At 44.6% G+C, this 21,144-nt stretch overlaps 1 protein-coding gene across 1 annotated transcript in view; it reads right to left on the bottom strand.

Moving 5' to 3' along the window:
- Positions 1–21,144, bottom strand: part of SKI (SKI proto-oncogene) — a 115,086-nt gene that overhangs the window by 9,326 nt on the left and 84,616 nt on the right. The window contains exons 3-4 of the mRNA XM_082493433.1: positions 1,333–1,458; positions 717–832 (exon numbers count right to left, since the gene is read on the bottom strand). Of these exons, the coding sequence (XP_082349559.1) occupies positions 717–832; positions 1,333–1,458 (242 nt within the window). The remainder of the gene's footprint in view (positions 1–716; positions 833–1,332; positions 1,459–21,144) is intronic.

Here is a 21,144-nt window from a genome sequence, read left to right as displayed (position 1 = left end):
TGACACCAGGAGTCTCACCTATTATGGGTGGTGACTCGTTCTTGTACCAGTTTAATTATGCTCCTATCCAAGAGCAGAATCTGGCCTATAACATCGGCTTTCTGATGGGTCTTACAAGCTGAGGAGTCTCCCGCCGGCTCTCCTGCCCCGTGTGCTCTGCCATCACCCCCAGGACCACTGCCCATCGAGAGGGAAGGGAGTACCTGCGCTGTCTGTTCAGCCCTTCATCCTCCGACGGCACCGTCAGCACAGGAGGCAGCACGCAGCTGTGTTGGCAACGTGCTGCCCGGCCGGCGGTCCAGAGCTGCTGCAGTTACCAGTTGGCAGTTGCCTGGAAATAGCTGGCCGGTGCCTGCCCACCTGCCCTCAGAGTAACTCAGTCGGCCTCTAAACAGTGAAGCCTGGGAACTTCTGATGACTGTCCCCCAAAATGATCATAAGTTCTTAGAAAAGCAGCCTGCACCTCGGACTTCCATGGCACGTTTCACTTACCTAGCTAATGAATGCACAACACATCAGTACTTATTTTTGTTTCCCTTCTGCAAATTAAAGCACTGCAGCTGCAAATGCTTTGTGATCTGACACTTAGTGGACCGACTGAATGAACTACAAAGCCACCAGTCGACAGCGCAAGGGAACAAACATAACGCAGCTTGCTGTCACAAAAATCTCCAGGGCTGCTAATCCCATTCTCCCTTCAGTCCACGTCTCCTTACCTGTCTCGGATCAATGCGGGAAGATGGGTCGAGAGCTCCTTCTCATTTGCCGATACAGCAGGGGACCAGGGCCGGAAAGCTGAGAGACGCTGACGGGGATGGACACAGCCAATACTCTGGGAAGGAGGGGAAAGAAAAATAAGTAAACACAAACAATCTTTTAAACTATAAATTGCAACAGAGTGCTAGTCATGCTTTTCGGTACCTTCTGCTATCTCCGATGCTGCTCCCCCACTGGCTAGGACCTACTTAGTAGATTCCACTGGAAGAGATGAACCGTACTAACGTAAAACCTCACATGTTTTTTCTTTGTCTGTAAGTTATATGTAGTTTGCAGAGACCACAAAAGGCTCCTGAGTCTTTTGGGATTCCTGTACCTCAAAGGCACGAAGGAATTGCTTACTTCATTGTCACAATTAAGGTCAGCGAAGACTGGAAGGTAGCAAGGGAACTAGGAGGACTGCATAGCTCAATGTTTAATAGGAAAAGGATAGAAGTATTATTACTTTAGAAAACCTGGGCAAGTTCTTCCTCTCATTTTCTCTTCTGTTTTCAGTACGGGGATGCTATGTGCTAATTTGATCTCTCTTTTGATTACAAAATATTCAGCAATCACCTTATTAGATGAACTGGATAAGGACCGTAACCAACTGGACTGTTTTTCCTTCTCAGTAGAAGCCGGAGATTGGGAAGCAGAGTCATCTATTTTGGGCTTTTTGGAAGCAGGAGGATCTGAAGGGACCTGAAACAAAGACAGACAGGAAAAATCAAAGACAGAATTACTCATTTTGCAATCAGCTTAGAAACAGGCCATAAGGCAAAAGAAAATTTTGTGTTTAAAGGAAAGAAACACTGGGGTATTTTCTGCGTTTTTAAACCTAAGGAAAACCAAAGGAGTGAAAACAAGGGACAGACACAACCTATGACAGAATATGGCTTCATTCCTTCATTTAAAATACTTTGATAAAGCGTCGATGGTGCAGGAATGATAGGCAGGAATAGAAGTGAGACATTCACACCATGTTGCAGAGGACTATCTGCCTTTTATTATTTTTGTATGCAGAAAGGTAAGGTTTAATGTGGTTGCTGAACTGGAAAGATTATTTTAAACAAGAACAGAACAGACTTTGTTATTCTGTTTGCAGTGGTTGTTATGCCGATGACTTCACTACCCCACAGCTGCAGTGGATTCTGGGGGTGCTGCCAAGAGCTGCTTTGCCTTTTCCACAAGTGGCTCAGCTTGGCCCATAAATCATCCTCAAGCATAAGAAAGCCCTTTGGCAAGCAAAACCCCTTTCCTTCAACACTGTGAAGGAATAAAATTCCTATAGTCCCAGCGTGGCTTGCAAAAAAATTGGTAACTACTGGTTTAACTGGTGCAGTGGGGATACCAGCTTGAAGCCTTGCCAGTACAAACACGTCTATCAGCAGGGAGGGAGAAGGTTCTGGACCTCATGCTGCATCACGACTAGAAATAATACGAGAAACATACCACCTCAGCTTCTATTCCTGTTTCTGTCTTTTCATTCTTTTTGCAATTCTGACCTCTCTGCCTTTCCATATTCCCATTCAACTTGGTTCTAAGCAAGGTGGCAGAACCGTGCCGCAATAGCCAGTAATCACTCATATTTGCATTAAATTTTTTCATCTTTACACCCTACTGTGATTTTTGTGGGCAAACAAGTATTTATACAGGCGTGTCTGTAAAGCGCAGGCAAGGCAACATTTGGAGAGCCTGAAATGCTCCAAACCCGGGTCTATCTGCTAATGAAAGAAAGGAGCTTATTTGCCAGTGTCTTGTGTTCTGAAAATCAGTCCCCTTCAAGGCATCCTAAATTGGGAACTCGGAGACTGCTGCTCCAAATGATTATTCGCTCCCGACCCTTGTGAGCTAAATGACTCCACCTGAAGCGTGCGTGAGGAACCGAAAGCAGCGTTGTTAAATACACTTCTCCAGACTCCCAACTGACTTCCAGGCAAACCCAACAGCTACGTAACTAAAGCGATGCCATCCCTTTTGCACACCTTAATCAGGAGGAAATTATGACCTCACGTCCATGAGCAGCCTACGGCTTTCATGGAAGCAGGGCAGCAGCGTGGAACGCCGGCTGAAGGCGATGACTATCTAGCTAACGCCAGTTCATCTGGCAGCGCACGCCACTCGTACCGCTCCCGCAGCCCAGTGTGCATAGTAACACAATCAAACCAAGTCTGGAGGTTTTAGTAAAACATTCCCTGGCACTCTGGAGCATGGGGCAGCTTTCCATATGCAGCAGATGAAGAAGAATGACATGGGTGTGTATATGTGTAACCCCAAGTACAAAATTAGCCCGTGCCAGTGCCAAATGACAGCTTCAACGGATTTGCAGAGGATTCTTTCGGCACAGCTTCAGGCTTCCCTAGGGTTGACTCTTGCAGTGGCTGTGGCACGGTCCCTCCCATCTCACTCAACTGAGAAAAGGCATTTCTAAATGCTTTTTGTAGAAAACGCAGGACAATGCATTGGAAAAGATTTGTGTTTGCTTTCAGAGATGCTGTCTGTGCAGAATTAGTGACAACATTAGAAAGGTATTTGGCAAGTGACTACTGATCCCAGCCCTATCCACTGGGGATGGTGAGCTGTGTGGGGAGGGGAACTTGGGGTGGAGGGTGGGGAGGAAGGGGGCTTGGAATGAAAAAGGCAACAGGTGGCAAGACTCAGCAGGGAAACCTGTTCCTCCCCCCGACCGTCCGTGCTCTGCTGTCTGCAGAACGTTCTGTGCAGGCAGGGCTGGAGACGGCCGGCCCGGGCCCCGGACCCCTCTGCCACATCGCTCACCCCACCCCACGGGACCAGCACCCCTGGGCAGGCGTGAAACAAGCAGCTTTGGGAAAAGGAGAGCAAGTGTCAGGTTTTAGAAGGGTTCCAGGAGAGGTATTTCAACAGAATGATCTCATTTGCGTTTTTAAAGAAATCGTGTCTCATCTTCAGTTTTCTCCACCGTCCCCCCTCTTTCCCCCGGACATCAAGGCTGACACCAAGGATCAGGAGGGCTCTGAGCACAAAGCATTTCAGTAGACCCGGGAAAGGATGCTTAGCCTTTTGTTGCCAGGAACCAGTATTGATCTGAAAATGTGAGCTGCTGCTAGAAAAAAAAGCAGTAAACAAGGTGTGCATGGGGGAAAAATAGGTTCGCCTTGCCCACGAATGGAAACGGGGTGAAAAAAGGAGGAGAGAAAAGCAGGTGCTAGATGGGGCATGGAGATTTTTCTAACTTCAAGTCATCGTCCACCACCGCCCTCTTCAGTATTCCTAACAAACTAGTGCTGTCTAAAGCGGTAAAGCACTTGAGCTGGACCCAAAAAAGGACTACTGCCAACGTAATTTTTGACCTGCTGTGATGACCTCTGCCTGTTTTCTTTCATAGAATCATAGAATCATGGGGTTGGAAGGGACCTCTGGAGATCATCTAGTCCAACCCCCCTGCCAGAGCAGGGACACCTTAGAGCAGGTTGCACAGAACGCGTCCAGGTGGGTTTTGAATGTCTCCAGAGATGGAGACTCCACCACCTCCCGTCCACTATCCCATTTTGTTTACACAGATCATCTGCTGGTTGAGGCAGGAATCGCCTCTCAGTACACGCTTAAAAAGAACCAACCACGTACTGCGGTTCCATTTTAACAATGCAGAAAAGCAGCAGTTCTAGTCGTTTGCCACCTGGCCTATGAAATACCGAGGCACTGTGTGTTGCTATTAATCAAGAAAGGGAGGTTCCTCTCTGAAACTCATGAAACAGAAGGCCTCTCGCTACAACCTGTAGTCATTTGATTCCACTTTTGCTCTGGTATATTTCCATCTGCTTAAACATCCCACTAGAGACAGTTCCGTCCCCCTCCGCAGAAATACTGTGGCTGTGTCATGAACTCATCAAAATTTCCACCTATAAAGATCCAAAGCCGGTCAGCAACATGCTGTACCGCACCTCTCTTGTTTTGTGCAGCCTTCTGACGCTGAAAGAGGCACAAACAAATTTGCTCTCAACTACAGGAAGACACTTAGATGAGGAAGAAGACGAGATACTGAACACAAAGTCTTCTCTTCATGTGACTCACCGATTACATCCCACTCTAGGACAGATTCCAGGCACCAATATACCCCACTCTGACACTTCCAACCCAGCCACAGCAGCCAGCAAACCTTGGTATTGGCTCAAATATGGATGATTTTATTTCATTTTCTCTCTTTGCCAAATAATGAAACATACAAAGTTGCAAAAGAAATACTGAAAATCTGATGTAACTTTTTTTGCCATCTTCCCATCTTCATAAATGACTTACAAAAAACTTGAACCCAACCCCTGGAAGACTGAAATAAACGTTGCCTTATTTCCTATTCAGTTTTTCTTCCTTTGCAGGCAACGAAATAATTTGTTGTCAAATGGGCTTTGTGCTGGGCAAAGTGATCTGTTCATACACCTTTCCAGCAATCCACAGATGTAAGAAACTTCACGATAAAAAATGGGTTCAGAAAAGCTGTATGTAACATTTACTTAAGCTTTTGGACTGTTGTTTCCTGAAGCAATTGATTTTTGAGGAAAAACAGATACAGAAAGATTTATAAAGTTACTAAAAAAAGATTTTTAAAAGTACATTCCAAAGGGAAATTTGGGCATGTGAACTTTAATGTCAGCCATTTTAAGGCACACTGAAATTAAGCAGCCCAATTTGGCCTCTAGCCAACCGGGGCCACATTGACATGTCTGATCAAATTTTCTACTTCAATTAAGTATTACAGTAATAAACCATGAGATGAGTCGAAAGAATTTTTGACCCTCTGCTCCTCTGACAGACCCGCCTTCCCCCGTGCTCCGTACCATGAACACAACCAGCAGACCGAGCAGCACCAGCTCAGCACCGTACCCAAACGTTACTTTTCATTGCAACATAGAATGGAAAAGCATCCCAGTAAAGGAGCTTAAATGTTAAGATTTCCAGGAGTGCTCACAGGTATGATTCTTGGTGCCTGAGGACCTACCAAAATACATTTCCTGAAGCAATCCACTTTCTTTTCCCTACGTTATTTCCAACACTGCGTAACTGGGCTGAGCAGATGACTCTTGTTCTCTCCTCCTGCTTTGCTGGTGGCACACAGCGATGGCCACTGCACCCTCCCGGCCCCTGTGGTGGGAGCAGCGTTCCTCTAGGGATCAGCTGAGAGCACTACCACGAGGGCAGCACTCCCTTTCGGGGGACAGAGCACCCGTACCGGCCAAATCCTGCAAAACAGGAAAGTCAATGGAACCACAACAGGTCTTACGCAACTGACAGTCGAAGCCTACATAAAGGCACGTATCGCCAAAGGCATGCACTTCCATCTTGAGTAAAAAACCAACCAGCACTACTTAACGGGGCCAAAACTCAGCACAAACCCATGTTCACAAAACACTAAGGACCCTGTTAAAATCTTTCAAACTTCAGCGTGCTCTTTGTCAGCCCCGGTCTTGCTGTGTCGCTCAGCTAACATATAGTGTTGCACGCGGTAGTGAAGAATGGGCTTCTTTTGCCTTAAGAATGGAAAACATTAGGTGAAAGGAGTGGGAATGAAGTGGCCGCCTTGCCTATGCGACCTTCAGCTTAGAAATGTACCTTCAGCAAAGCAGCCCGTGCTCCAAATTCTGATCTATCTTCTGCCGATAAAATCTCCCCATAACTGGGTCTAAGTTTGGCATCGAATTCCAAAACCTAATTGGAAACACAGATCTCTGTTAAAATGGGGTAACGGCATATGCTTATCTGTTTTTGACCTTTCCCAGCCTCGGTGGGAATGCATTTCCACTACGTGCAGTGAATGACAGGAGAGCAAGAATAAAAACTCCCGGCTCCTCTGCTCCTCCGTGCAGTGAGGCAGTGCCAGCCCGGCGCTGCGGCGGCTGCTACTGCAGCTCTGCGAAGATGAGCCGGGCTGGGAGCAGGTGCGGTGACCCACACCGCATGGGGCTACCGAGTCCTCGCCGCCTGGAAGCCAGGCAGTTAAAGGGACAGAGCACTCTCTGTGCAGAGACTCCGATGAGACTGGGGAATCTGTCCCTTGGCTCAGTCCATTTCTTTTAAAGATGGATTGGAAATGCGGATACTATACCAGCAGAAATCACGGCATCCTATGTGGCATCTTTAGAAAGGAAAGATTTAGCGTTACCAAAAGTTATCAAGCTGTCCCAACACACAGAAATCTGTATTTCAGTGTCTTAAAAAAAATTAATTGGGAAAATACCGGGAGGCTGAAGAATTCAATTTCATATTCCTAATTTGGGTGTAAATCAGAAACGACTCCACTGAAAACTCTGCTGCCAGAAAAGCACGTATACCCAGAGTAGGCAAAATGAAAAGAAACGAGGCTGTAAATCTATAGATAGCACGCTATCATTTTATTCAAGCTATTGCTTCTGCTGCTGGTTCATGCAAACAGCTGAGTTCAGTTACACCATGAGAAAGGGTGGAGCTTCCTGTCTCATCTGATACTCCGTCTGGGTGTGAAAATTAAGCAGCTTTCTCATTAGGGGCACAAACCGCAAGACCAGACGCCGGTCTGATATAAGCCTGGAGAAACCCCAGAGAGAGACTGCTTGGGTTCAAAACGTGTCAGACATCAGAAGATAAAAATACACTGAAAGAGCAGAAAGCAGATAGGGAGCACATTTTACCGCCAGCACCAAATGCCCACGTTGGCGTTGCAATCCGCTCCGTGCTGCGGTAGCACAGCACCAGACTCAACCGGTCTGCACTCGACGGTCGCTTGGGGTCCATTGGGCACGCAGGGTCTTCCCACTAACTTAGCGAGCCTTTGATTAAAAGTTATCTGATTGTTACTTAATGGTTTTCCTGTTAAAAACTACCATCCGACCGTCTCAGCTCACATGTACTCATTTACTCCAAAGGAACCTGGAGGTGAGGCAAACCCCGAAACCAGCAACTGACCTACAGGGAGGGTGCAAGACCCTGTTGGCAATGACGACATCTGCACCGCAGGCCGCGTCCGTTCTAACAGACAAGCTTAACACCTATTCGTAATGAAACTTTCCTCCTTAAGTAAACTGGATAGGCAAGACGATTTTGTAGAGGACATGGGTGGAACACAGAAGCAGAAAAGGGCTTGTCACTCCAAGTTTTGCTACTGATTGATTTAGAAGATCTTAAGCAAACCATTTCCACCACCCTTCCCTAGGAAACTAACACCAATTCTGCTCCGCTTCAAAAGATGTGTCAAGAATAAAACCCTCCGATGCTACAGATACACCAGTAAAAAATGTTACAAAAGTGCCTGAAAATTTTCACCCATTTCAATTTACAGATAGCAAACGTTTTCCAGAGCAGCGAAGAGCCATCTCTAGCAAATCCACGCCGGCCAGCAACAGGCTGCTTTTTCGTAGCTACTTTATAGACCCATCTGTTAGGTCCTTGCTGGGTTACAAGCAACGGACTGGACAGGTACACATCCCGTTGGGAAAACTCAGCATCATTTTAACACACTCTGGGAAGTCAAGGACCAAGTGGGACTTTAGTCCACAGTCTTTCTCACCCTTCTAAGCTGTTCCTCCGTGTCAGAATTGAGGCAGGACGCGTGGCATTTTCAAAAGCTCCTAAGCTGTACCAGAGCAAAAGCACATTAAAAGGCAGGAGGAGTCATACTACCGACATACTCTGTTTATTCTCCAGGTTTTGCCAAGCTTATTTCACCAACGCTAGCTTGCTCTTAAGAATAAACTTCTCCTACAGCCAAAAAACATACATACAGTGAAAAAGATGGATTGAAACTACCTTACCAGGCAACTGCGCTGCATTCAGTTATGGCATCTAGAAATGAAGCATATGAGAACGCTGCTCGTGCTTCTTATTTGACTTGGCAAATTAGCTGTTAACCGTTACTGGGACAAAGCTTTTAATACTTTATTAACATTTCCTTGCAGGAAAGGCACTACAAAAAGTGAAATGCTGTGAGTCGAAGCACAGCGAGGGAACAAAAAACTGTAAGGATTATTGCTCTCATTACCTGCACAACTATTCGAGAAAATAAAGTGTGAGAAGCTCTGAAAGCGTCTTTCTACGGGAATTTATGGCTTTTCTTACTCAGGGATGAAAAGTAAATCTAAGCATCTACCCCGAACTCTGTATTTCATGCCGCTAGCAATGCCTGGAGAGCCCTCGGAACGTGTCCAGAAAGTATTTGCATAGACTGTTGCTGAGAAATCAGAGTACACGGGTTCTGTTGCTACTCCACGAAGAGCACGTTTAGCAACGCAAGTGGGAACTGAAAGACAGAACTTTTAGGTTCTATTCTAAATGGCGTTATTTGTTCACTTGGGTGACCGCGGACCAGTTACGCAAACTCAGCTGACCTGTAGATATAAAATGGCTAATATTAGTTATCCATTTTTAAAGGGTGCTATGAGGTTTATCTTCTAGTTCACTTGGAAGAAAAGGATGCAAAGTCTTATTTTAAGCACAATGAAGTCATGGCACTGCGTGGTCACTCTTCCTCTAGTAGTGCCCACATCATTTTTTTTCCTGCGAGCCCTGAGCCTGGTTCAGGCTCCTGCTGGCACAACGGCGGTATTATGTCGCACTTCAGATGGCATTTCAGAAGAAATGTACCTTTACCAGTGACAAGTATTCAAAGCTACTTCTGGAGGTCACCGAGACCACAATTCCTGAACTCGGGAACTGAACTTAGCATTCTCCACACGCTGCTTTTACGACGTACAGGCCTGAGTCTATCCAAGAACAGGCTGAACCACAGGAGAACGGAGCGTGCTCTGGGCTCTCTGGCTGCCTTAGCATTTCTTTCAGATTTCTAGTTCAAATCAAACTAAAAAATGCCAAATGAGAGGTATCTTCAATGTGGGGAAAAGGACCCTGGATCTGCACCCTTTAAGCCTTCGCAAGCACGTCAACCGACGGACAGAACACTTGCTCCCTAAAGCCTCTTTGTGACGTGGTCCAGGAGCGATTAATAAGGTATTAGAGGTCTTTGTAAGGACTGCACTTTCACGTGGATTAAAAAAATAAATATATTCGGCTACAGATTGAAAGCTACGAAGGGTTGTCTCAATAATAAAAAAAAAGCTAAAAATAATGCTGTTCTTTGGAGCTGTAAGAAGATTTACTGCTTGTCTACTGTATATATTTAAAAGGGAAAAAAACCTACCACATTGCAGTGTGAGTTCTGGGGAGCGTATGTAGCATTTGTTTTATTTTTCTTTTTTACAATTTTGGTTTCATTGGGCAGGAGTCCAGACTTTCCATCTTCCCATTTTTCACTGCTCTGGTGGAAGCATAAGTACTCATTTTACCCTGTCATTTTGGGACGTGTGATTACGGGAAGTATTTGCTTTCTATTCTTGCCTTCACAGCACACATGCTGGCTGCCAGCGTGTCCCCCAAGTCTGACCTGTGGGGAATCTTCACAAACCACAGTTGAGAGCGCTTCAGAGAGCGCCTGTTCTGCGCAGGCATAAAAAGGAGCTGTGAAAACCCCCCTCACTGGAACTAACCTGCCCTCCCTTCCTATTGATGAGCCTACAAGGACTCGCTTTGTCTCTTCCCGAGAGGGGTCTCCAGGATGGTTGTGAAAAGGCCCGATTTTACTTCCCCGAGAGCAATGCAAGCGCAACCGCCCAGCTAGTCTCAAAGAACGCTACGTAAAGAGGTAATGTCTTCGTCATACGGTAGTATAGGAGGTTCATCTTAAAAAACTGGGAACTGAGTTTTTCTCACACCTGTGCAGAAAACTTGGATTTCTATGGAATCAGATCCAAAATTTACAACAGAAGAAGTGAAAAGGGACTGGACTATTTTATTTCAGACACTATCTCAGTTTAAAGCAAATCCCTATAGAGTACCCATTGATGACTTCATTTTGTAAAGGCAAATTTAAATTATTTTCTAGAACACTCTACATAGCGCCCGGCGTAAGCCACCACCCATTTTCGAGGCTTCTTGGCTAGCATAAAAGAGAGTTTCCTCTCCCATCTCAACCTTTCTTTCCTTTTATTCTTTTAGTACAGAGATTAGGCCAGATGACATCTGGTGACTGCACTCACCCGAAGGAGCAAACAGTAAGGCCTTTCTTGTGTGGTACAGCAAAAGCAGCAACGACCTCCCGGGTGAACCCCAAATCCAGAAGCTTGATTTTGAAATGGAGGGAGGAAATACAAATCATCGCCCCTTTTTTCTCTCGTTCACAAAGATTGGTAAGCCTCCTGGGATTTTTCTGGGCCACTGGAGACTTCACTGCAACTTGCTAACTTTTTCCTGAGTTCAGTAAGAGCGAAGCTCGGTTAGCAGGAAGATGCAGCTAGCGCTACCTGGACACTTGCATTGAGAAAAAATGCTCAGCCGATTCAACTAGGTGTTTAATCCCTGATCTCAACAATTGCTCTTTTATTTCACTGTTCTGCTTGTAAATCTATCATAGAAAATGACTCTGTGATATAAATCTGATCCTTAAAACTCCCCAAATCTTCTACAAACATTGAATTTTTAATAGCCCTTCTTCTAGCCTCAAAATTCTGTGACTCTTCAGTAGTTGCTCTACAAAATCAGTATTTCCCATTCAAAGTCATTCTGCTTCTCTGATTCTGCTAGCTGAAATCCCTCTGCTACGGGCAAGCATAAGAAGCACAAAACCATCATAGCATGATACCCACTGCACAGATGGGAAAACTGAAATAAGCCACACAGAGCCAGAAACAAAGTAAAAGCCATGTGTGAATGTGGCTGTCAGCTATCTCAATGTCAGTGTTAAATCCCTCAAATAAAGTACCCCCCCCCCCCGGTATTTTTTGTTTTTCTTTTAAAGACACATCTGAAAAGATAGCTGCTTATTTGTTACACGATGTACTTGCTTTTTGGCTCTTGGCTGATGCAACTGGAAGGCTCTTTTCCACTGGCTAAGAGTCTGTTTTGCCCTTCCAGTGGAAACTAAAAGTTACAGCTTGAAAAGAATTCCCTGCCCTGTGGTTTAGAACAAAACAAAACAAAAAAGTCCAACTCACACTTCCCACTGGTTGAGCAGAGCCAGTGATCGAGACTCGTCTAAACCAGGTCAGAGGGGCTAAGAAGAAAGAATGGCCCCTTTTCCTCTGGGCGTTTTTATTGGCAACAGTTGCCTGGGAACTCGCGGCTGCCCTGTCACCACGAAGGGAAGGAGAGCGCGGCTGACCGAGGAGAACAAACGAAGCAGGCATCTGCGCCGGCACACACACACGCACGGCTCTTCCAGGAAAACAGAAAGCAGGTTTGGCAGTTGGAAGGAACGAAGGGGTCGGCTCCTGTCGGAACTGAAGCTGAGGGAAGTTATGCCATCAGATTCATCAAGGAAAATCAAAGTTTCCTCTATGAACAGATTTGCTTTGCCCAATCTTTGCCGAATTGTTTGGGGGGGTCACAGTTCTGGTAATTAAAAAGCCATTTGCGGACAGAATTTTCTCCTCCCGTTTTCTTTGAAATGAAACCAGGAGCTTTTGCTGTAACTGCACTCAAGTTCCAGCTTCAAACTCTCTCCAAGGCACCAGTTCCTGTACTGTGGAGGCATGTCCACTCTGCCAGCCAAGAATCTCATTTTAATTTCAAATGTTACATAAAAGGACAAGTATTCCCCTTTTGATTTCCACTAATATCAGCTCTCTACCAGGCATGATGTTCTGCCCCAAATACCAGCTAATACCTAACGAACTTCAGCAACCGGGCAGTGTACGAAGCCAGGAAAGGGGAGAGGGGGCTTTAAACTGATGGACCACAGATGGGCTTTTGGTGCTCTTCTGTCAAATTCTCCAGCGGCACCTGGGCAGGCAGCTGCCCCGATGTGGGTTCTTCCCCAGCTCCTCTTGTGCCCGCAGACCTCCCCGGGGCACAGAATCTGCCCCTGATTCAACATCATGATGTGACTAAAAAGCTAAGCACCCTACGTTTGCACATTCCACTTTTTTTTTTTTTTAATTACAAGGACAGGCCTTTGTCGGCAGACACCTTGCTCTTCAGAACTTCTTCCTCTTGGGTTCATCTTTCATCTCTCCAATTTCGGCATCTTTCCCAAGTGCAAGCCATGCTCACAGGTTTCATGACTATTAGGGTGGCACAATTTACCGCTGCAGTTACAAAAGTCCCATCCTGCGAGAATCTGGTGTCTTCCCAGCACAGCTATGACAACATACTTGGTTCTTCCCAGAAAAGTCCAAGAACTGTGCATGTCTGAAGCCACGACACCTCCGATGCAGTTAATAATCGCAACGGTGAGCTGTCAGGGAAACTGTCTCCCATCTATAGTCTTCCGTGCCAAAGCTTCATTAGGCACCTTGACGTTAATCCAAACCCCTCCCACTCTTACAGCACTGCACATCAGGCAAAACTACGACCAAGATCGTATGGATCAACTTTATGCATAGTTACCAGATCTATGGTTTCTTGAGTAATTTTTGCATATTTAATTGGCTGTGCATTTTTGGAGACAAAGCTCAAAGGTCTGAGTTTAGTTTTGAATCAGAGTAATTTTGGGAGGAAAAGAAAATATCATATAAAATAGCAAAGTCAGTAAACCGTGTATATTTAACAATCCAGTTGGAAAATAAGGCCTTCTGTCCTCACCCCACTCTTCCTCTCAACATCTAATCTGATACTTGTGGCCGGCTGATTTTCTAGCGAGACCTGTGCCAAAAGCCTGGCACATGAGCGTGAGCACGTCACACTGCGGGGTGAGGGCAATGGAACAGTCTTGTGTCAGCCTACGCTGGGGACAACAGTCTGAGGACATCACAATGAATTACTTCCAAGTCTGAAGGGCCAGTGGAGCAGAGCAAATACACTTGTCTGCACTGTGACCCAGACTCAGCCAAATTTATTTACAGGGCTCTTTCTGAGAGCCTGCTCTGCATCCCCACCCTTCTACTTATTGAAAATGCCTTTTATCAGCAGATCTCGTTTGGTTGTAGTGTCATTTTGGTAATCAACAATACACTAGAATGTAAACTCTATGAAACAATTGGGATCCGCAAGGGTGCAGAAAGGCGGCACTGCCCCAGAGCTGCGGTACATTTGGTTTTCGCTCGCATTTAATTTACTTGAGATGACTACAGGAAAGCTTGAGACTGTTCTGGAAGATACGGTCTGAGTGTGTCATGGGAGGACCGGAGCCAGGCCCTTTGCCTTGAAGCCCGACTACAACAAGGTGTAAGGAAACAATTGCAATTAGCTCAAATATACTCACAAAGTCACTGGCTGAGTGTAAGGCATCATCAGCGAGTCTGCATTTTCTCTTCTAACCAATGGACAACGCCGTTTTTAAACCCAAGACTGCTTTACATACGTAGCAGTGAAAGTATACTGTCAACACACTGATCGTGGACTAAAATCCTGCTCAGGTTAAACGACAGTGCAATGGAAACCCCCGAGGCCTACTGAAACCAAACGGTGCAAGGCCGCAGCTATCCATCCCGTTCTACTGGCAACTACCGCCTTGAGTCTTTTCATCAAAAGATGACGGCATTTTTGACTGAAGGAGAGGAGCATTAACCATATAGTTAGGGACATTTTAGGTGCCAATAGCTTTAAGTAAGATACTGAGCAAATTTAATATCATTAAAAGGAACTTGTTTTTCCTTCCTATCTTTTCAGTCAAAGCAGGCCGTTTCTGTAAGAATACAATTTTTGAGGAGTGACTTCTCACTATCCATATACAGAAGACAGGAAAAACCTAAATTCTTTCCTTACAAAATGTTTTGAAAGCAACAGACAGGCAGATGCTTCCTTAAGCACCCGACAACTAACGTGCTCTACAATTCTAAGAAAGCCACAAGAAGCTCATCTACTTTAAGTAACAGTTATTACTTCTGAAACCTCCCCAGAGCTCCAAGGATAAAGGCAGACAACCAATTACAGTCTTAGACTTTCAAAGCTTCTTTTGCTGCCTTTAGAAATAAGCATCACATGCTTTTTCCACCAGATGCTGAGTTAAGGGGGGAGGGAGGAGGAGGAGGAATGAAGGAGAGGAGAGGGCCCGTCGGAGGCGGCCCTCCTCCGCCACAGAGGGTTTGCTTTGGAAGGACCCCTTATGTTCCAGTGAGTGACTTCTCCAAACAGAACTTACTGGAGCTAGGACATTCACCATGCAGGAGCCATACACTCTTGGACTTTGGTCCTTCAAAATGGTTAATAAGACTAAGAGAAACATTGGCAACAGTTACAAAAAAAAAAATTAAAGTAACTGAGCAAAAGATTACCCCCTACACTGGGATGGATCAACCCCAACACCAATACTAAAGAAGAAGCCTTCAGCAAATCGTCTCCTTCAATATCCAGAGTTTTGACAAAAAGCCTACCCATTCTTCTTTTTTTCCAACATAAATTCACCTTTTGACTACAGATAAGAGATCTAAGAGGAAATGCCCACAGAACGTATGTGAATACGTAAGGATACACAACATATTTTAAATAACCCTCTTTCATCAAATGAAGCAGCAAAAAGTAAGTTGAAGGGAGAAATGGAAGAATGGGATGGGCAGGAGGGAGAAAACTGGGACACTACGAGAAGGCTTTCAGCTCTTGTGTAACGTAATAGATTTTAAGCCTTTAGGGGAGAACTGGCTAAGCAATATTACAGTGCAGCGTGACTGGGCAGCCACATGGGTTGTGTTTGCTACAACTCTATTAATAGGAGAGAAGATTAGAGAGGTTTGACTATACACAGTCTCTGTCTCCCAATGTAATTCCTGCTTTCTCTCCCGCTGCCTTTCTCCTCATTGCCACAGAGGCTCCCAGGGATGTCAGACCACGAGCAGCACCCCGAAAGGGCCCACTGGGGCCCGCTGCCACAGCAGCCCGGACCTTCCGCACCTCAGAAACCCCCTTCAGGCATTTGCTGGTCCCAAATTCATCCTTCATATCTGACGAAGCATTCAAACTTTTGTCTACATCTATTCAAAATTAATAGGCTTTAAACACAGGCTTAACTTCAAGTACTTCAGTGAAGGGCAGAATTTAGGCCTCTGCTGGTATACGGGTAATGAGTTATGTTTGTCGTGCCCAAATAATAAATATGAACACCCACCGGCACGACATGTACTGTTTTTTTCCTCTTCCTTCTCACTTTCTTGTTACAATGCGAGTTCTATTCCACATCCCCGTTCCCTGTGTGTAATGTGCCTGACCCCTATAAAGATGGTCAAATAAATATCTGGTGACCTCACAAGCATGAAAATAAGCTTATTTGAAAGAAAAAGTATATCTTCAGGGGGTTTGGCAGTAACTTTCAATTATTTTTAATTGCCTGGAAAATTAAAGTAAGAAAATAGTGTGGTATAAATGTTAGGGCACATTATTAAGCCGTTTTCATAATATCTTAGCCATAAGCTTCATAGACAAAAAGGGTTTTTTTAAGCCTCGGTCATCTGTTCAATATGAATGGACTGTCTGTTCCCATACTTCCTCAAGGGGTAACCGAACTGAAACATTCCATGATAGAAACCAGATTCAGTTTGACCTGGTAGGCAACGAGAACTCCACAGAACCTTCAAAATTTGGGTTTAATTACAAACCACCACGGAGTCTGGACTGCAGCCTGAGATCAGAAATACAAAGAAAGCAGTTGAGAGAAAGTTTAGAGCTATAAATGCCAGCTTCCCTTCCCCCACCTGCCTTTTTTTAAACCATGGGATGGATTTTTTTCTTCTTATTGTCAACACAACTGCCTTACAAACTGCAAAGTAAGCGAAATTTCCAAGGTAACACTCTAAGGCTCTGCCTTTCTTCCCGTGGAATTATGTTGACGCAAGTCTCCGACACTGCATCAAACACATCATGGGAAACAACACGGAACTGAAATTCAGCCCTGGTATCGTGGTGGCTTCAAAATCTCATATTTTATTTTCTTCTTTTGTCTGAAACTTTGAAGCCTCAAAACCAGTTGCGAGTTGAACTTTTCTAATGGAGTCTATAATGCAGCGACTGAAAGACACAAGACTTCGAGCAGTATTGTATGTTAAAGACCATCAGGAGCAGCCTAGCCAAAACGAAGCCTTCCATATTCTGGGCAGAGTAAAACTGTGCTGTACCTTTTGCCAAAGTTGTGATATAAATTAGCAATAAATGCCTGACCCAAAAGTCTTGGGACAAGGAAAAGACTGAATCAGGCCCTCGCTGCATGAAAGCAAATACCGTCAACATCAGTATGGGCAGAAGGAGGAAGATCAGACCTGTGCGAAGGGAACAAAACTGCTCAGTAACACAGCTGGTTTCACAGGCTCTGCACTCCAATGCTGGTTTCATACATCCAGTATGCAACAAATTAAAAAAAAAAAAAATCAGGGAAAGAGATGGTGTGTATCCATCTAGAACAGGGACAGGAAATCTCTGTCTAATGCCAGAAGCTGAAGTGAGGGTGGACCATGCACAAAAGAGAACTTAATAACCATAGGCTGAGTCCTGTACAGGAAATTGCGATAACACAGATGAAGGGCTTAGATCTGTGGGGTGGCATGAGAAATGTCAAACATCTGCATTCAGACACATGCTCCCTTGCTTCTGAAAGGAAGGAAGGAAGGAAGGAAGAAGAGAACTACCGGTCATTTTCAAGAGGACAAAGTTGGGCACCAGGTCCTGTGCTGCTGGTCTTTGCAGTACTAGTGCCTATCCCGGACAACTCAGCAGGTATGTGCACCACGTATACCAGCCAAAGGCATCCAGTTAGACGCCTGCATTGTTGCATTTATTGTTACTACAGAGAGACAAGGATAAAGACCAGGAAGACAATCGTGTGGAAAAATGGCGTGGCATCTTCCAAAAAGGACCAAAACTATTTTGCTTCTTTGTGCTTCTCTTCTGCAGCTCTAAAGACAATTTTCTTTATTTTCTCTCTACAATGTTGCCATGAACACCAAAGGAAACAATCCAGAAAAGACTACTTGCTGTGTAACCTGCACAAATCTGGCTTAAAGGCAGTAGGTAACAGACTAATAATGAAAATCCAAGCAAGCAATCTATCCCAGCGTCACTCATCGTGCCAGCACAATCAGTCACATCTGATCTGAAGAATCAAACAACGCAGTCCTCCAGGACTGGAAGATGGGTAGTCCTATGGTTTGCTTTTATCTTTGAAGTTCCCTGTAAGGATAATTTAACCAATCTTACATTGCCAGAGCTTTGCTTGGTTTAAAGGCTGTAGAAAAGAAACACAAAACTGTGAGAATAAACTGGCATAAGGACGTTACATACTTGCAAACCACCACACACTGAAGTGTCTTGTTACGCTGAAACACCAAAAGAAAAAAATGCAAAACTCAAACACGAAAGAAAAATCTGAAATTAGACTGACCACCCATTCACTTGTGCAACCCACCATAAAATGGAGAGCCTGGGTAGACAGAGTTATGGTTCAGATGTTAGGTTACAAGGTGGCATTAAGGATGAAGAGACGTTCCAACTAACACTTTTTCTTTATTTTATTCTCTGCTTAACCATGAGACTTCATGTCACCAATTCCAATCCCTGAATCTTTACCTATCTCATATTAAGGATCTCTCCGTTCCAATTTTTTTTCTGAGATTGGACATTAAAAAAAAACAGGTTAACTTGAAGCTTTAATGGAATATACCTGTGTCAGTTGAAGCCCAAGATCGGCACTGGAGACAGAGCAATGGAGTATTACACTGGTTGCTACCCCAGCTGGCCAAGGCGTGCGGCTGGCTGAACATCATTCATGTCTCGGTGCAAGGCACCAAGCTGGGTGAAGGAGACCTGAGAAGTTCATGGACCATACAGACCCCAAGCAAAAGCAGACAAGATGGGTTTGGTGGAGGGATGACTCCAGACAGGGTAGATTTTTGTCTCACCAAGGAAAAAAAATAACAGCCTGCTGCTATAAATGTCTCTGGTGTAAATTGAGCTTAGAAAGCATGAATCAGAGGGAAGTCAACACTTCACCTAAAGAAAAACTATTGAGGCTGATTAAAATCAAAGTTCACCTCAAGGAGAATCTTGCCAGCCAACAGCAGGAACAACAATTATCACCTTTAGGCAGATATAAAACTAAACTTACCTGGTGCAACAGGCAAAAGCTTCAAAGGCCTCAAACACATTAAGGCAAAAATCCTTTGCAGTCATCTAAGCTCTCCCATACACATGGCTTGAGGATTATTTTCCAAGAAATTTGGGCAGGTTCTCCCAACCACCATAGCAAGACTTCTGCTTAAGAGGGAAAAATTCACCACCTCTGCTAAAATCTCTCCAGCAAACTTGCAATGCTGTTCTCAGCAAGGCCAAGTTTAGTCAACGTCCATAAGAATGGGCTGAGCCATTACTGTACAGAAACAAAATTCTGCAAACGGAACAGGGAATGGAGGTAAAGCAGCAAACTTCAGGAGGAGGGAAAGAAAAATTATTTGAAATACTGAATAGAATCCCAAACCTTTCTTAAAGAATACAGATTAATTTTGTGGGAGAGAAGTTTATCATTTCAACTGCTGCTGCTGAAGTGGGAGGAAGGAACTGCGGGAAACCAGGCAAATAATTCCTGGCTCAGCTGTTCAGGGTAGCAGCTGTCCCGAAATCCTCATTGGAGGGAACAAGCCAGGAGGTCATGGAAGTCATGATTATTTGGAATGAAGAGGGGAAACAATAGGTTGGGGCCCTCTTGTCTTCTTGCCTTTCTCGTGTCTTTTGTTAGCTGTTGCCTTCCCAGAATAGCTGGCTGGCTGTATTCTAGGCAGATCTACGTTTGGTTTTGTATACGCCTCTTCTCCCCTGCAGCTTCATAATTAAAAAATAAATAATAATAAAAAAAAAAGTGACACCCCCACCTCCCCCGTATTCATGCGCCTGACTCGCGTGCACCTCTTCCAATTACCTTCTGTTGACCGAGGCGGCAGTTGGAGGCTTTACGTTCTTCAGCACTGGGTACAGCTCAAAACAGAGACAGTCCCTCGAAGTTTACTTTCCTCAGATCCCTCTCCTCTGTAGAGTTTCTCTCCTAGGGCAAAGCTAACGCTATGCTGCAGAAGACACAACAGCTAACAAACCTGTCAAAATCCCAGCTTTGCCTGCAGGAAGGAATACTGCTGTTGCGCGCTGAGAAACTTTAGAAAGAGGGGAAAAGGTTACCGGAGACACTCGTTCTGTTTGTACGCTGTGTAACAGAGCTTGAAGCATCTTGAGGGCAACAAGGCTTGTTAACAGTTCACAGAGTTTAGTGAACAAAAATTGCCAAAAATTGTTTTGTTACGATCTTGGCCACCGTGGTAAAACGTGACTCTTGCCCTGCCTCTCACGGGGCAGACTTGCGCGGCCTTGGGCAAGTCGCTTAACCCCGATCAAACCAATGCTTATGTCACCCAGGAATGCTGTGAAGCTGATTAATTTGCAGAAGAGCTTTAAAATGGTAATCCTTACATAATGGTATAGTCTAACTGTTCTGCCTTAGGATAGCTAAAGTGAAAGTGTAAACAAGGACTTAACTGCAAAACGCAGCTTCCTCAGAGTTTCAGATAAAGACACAGGCAGAAAAGACTGACTTTCTTGGAGCACTTTTATAACCAAGACTCACATATTCTGACTCCTACTTCATGTGATTTGGGAGAGAAACAAGTCTTCATTTTCACTCTAGGATGAAATTCTTGTAGTCCTGCTGACTCAAAAGATCAGATGAAACAACATAAAAAAAAGTAGCAACTTTAATTTAGGATTAGCAGTTAGTGGTAGATGTTCCTTGCCTGTAGTAGTAAGGACGAACGCAGAGCCTACTGAAAGCTACAATAAAGTAATATTAGGGTAAATCTAAGATCAGAGGAAAAAAAACATTTCTCGTTTTACATAAGAGAGGTTTCCCCACTTTTTTTTTTTCTCCATACAGCTTTAATATTGATCCCGAGATTAAGGATTTTTGTCAGATGCCATCAGAATTGTTTAATGGGATACTTCTTGTGTTATAATCTTGGTAAAGAGACCCATGTATGGATTTGAATAACATCTTGAAAGGAGATTGAGTGTAATAAGGCGGCAGACAGATTGAAAGAAGATTAAAACTTCATTTGATCTCCCAACTCCCAGGCAAAGCACAGTAACTTTCTCCATCCTACACATACCTGATTCCTGACACCATATTAAGAGGCAGAAGGCACAAGAATAAAAACCCAACCAAATCCAGAAGGTATCGTTTTGTTTGGGACAGGTTTAATCCGTTTGCACAGGGGATGAAAGCACAGGATAGTTAGGTGATTTTCATTTTGGATATCCACCATCAGTAGACTTGAAACATCCTGTTGTAAAGCGGTGCTATGTGATTTACAACATCACCACGCTATTTGTGAGAGCAAAAGCTTTTATTTTTTTCTAATGGTATTTGGCTTGGCTGGGGTTTCTGAACTGCTGCTGCTCTCAGGTTCAACAGGAGACATGTTTCCCTAAGCT

This window comes from Vanellus vanellus (genome assembly GCF_965231255.1).
Source record: "Vanellus vanellus genome assembly, chromosome: 20".
NCBI classification, from domain to species: Eukaryota; Metazoa; Chordata; class Aves; order Charadriiformes; family Charadriidae; genus Vanellus; species Vanellus vanellus.
This window is presented reverse-complemented; position numbering and strand designations above follow the sequence as displayed.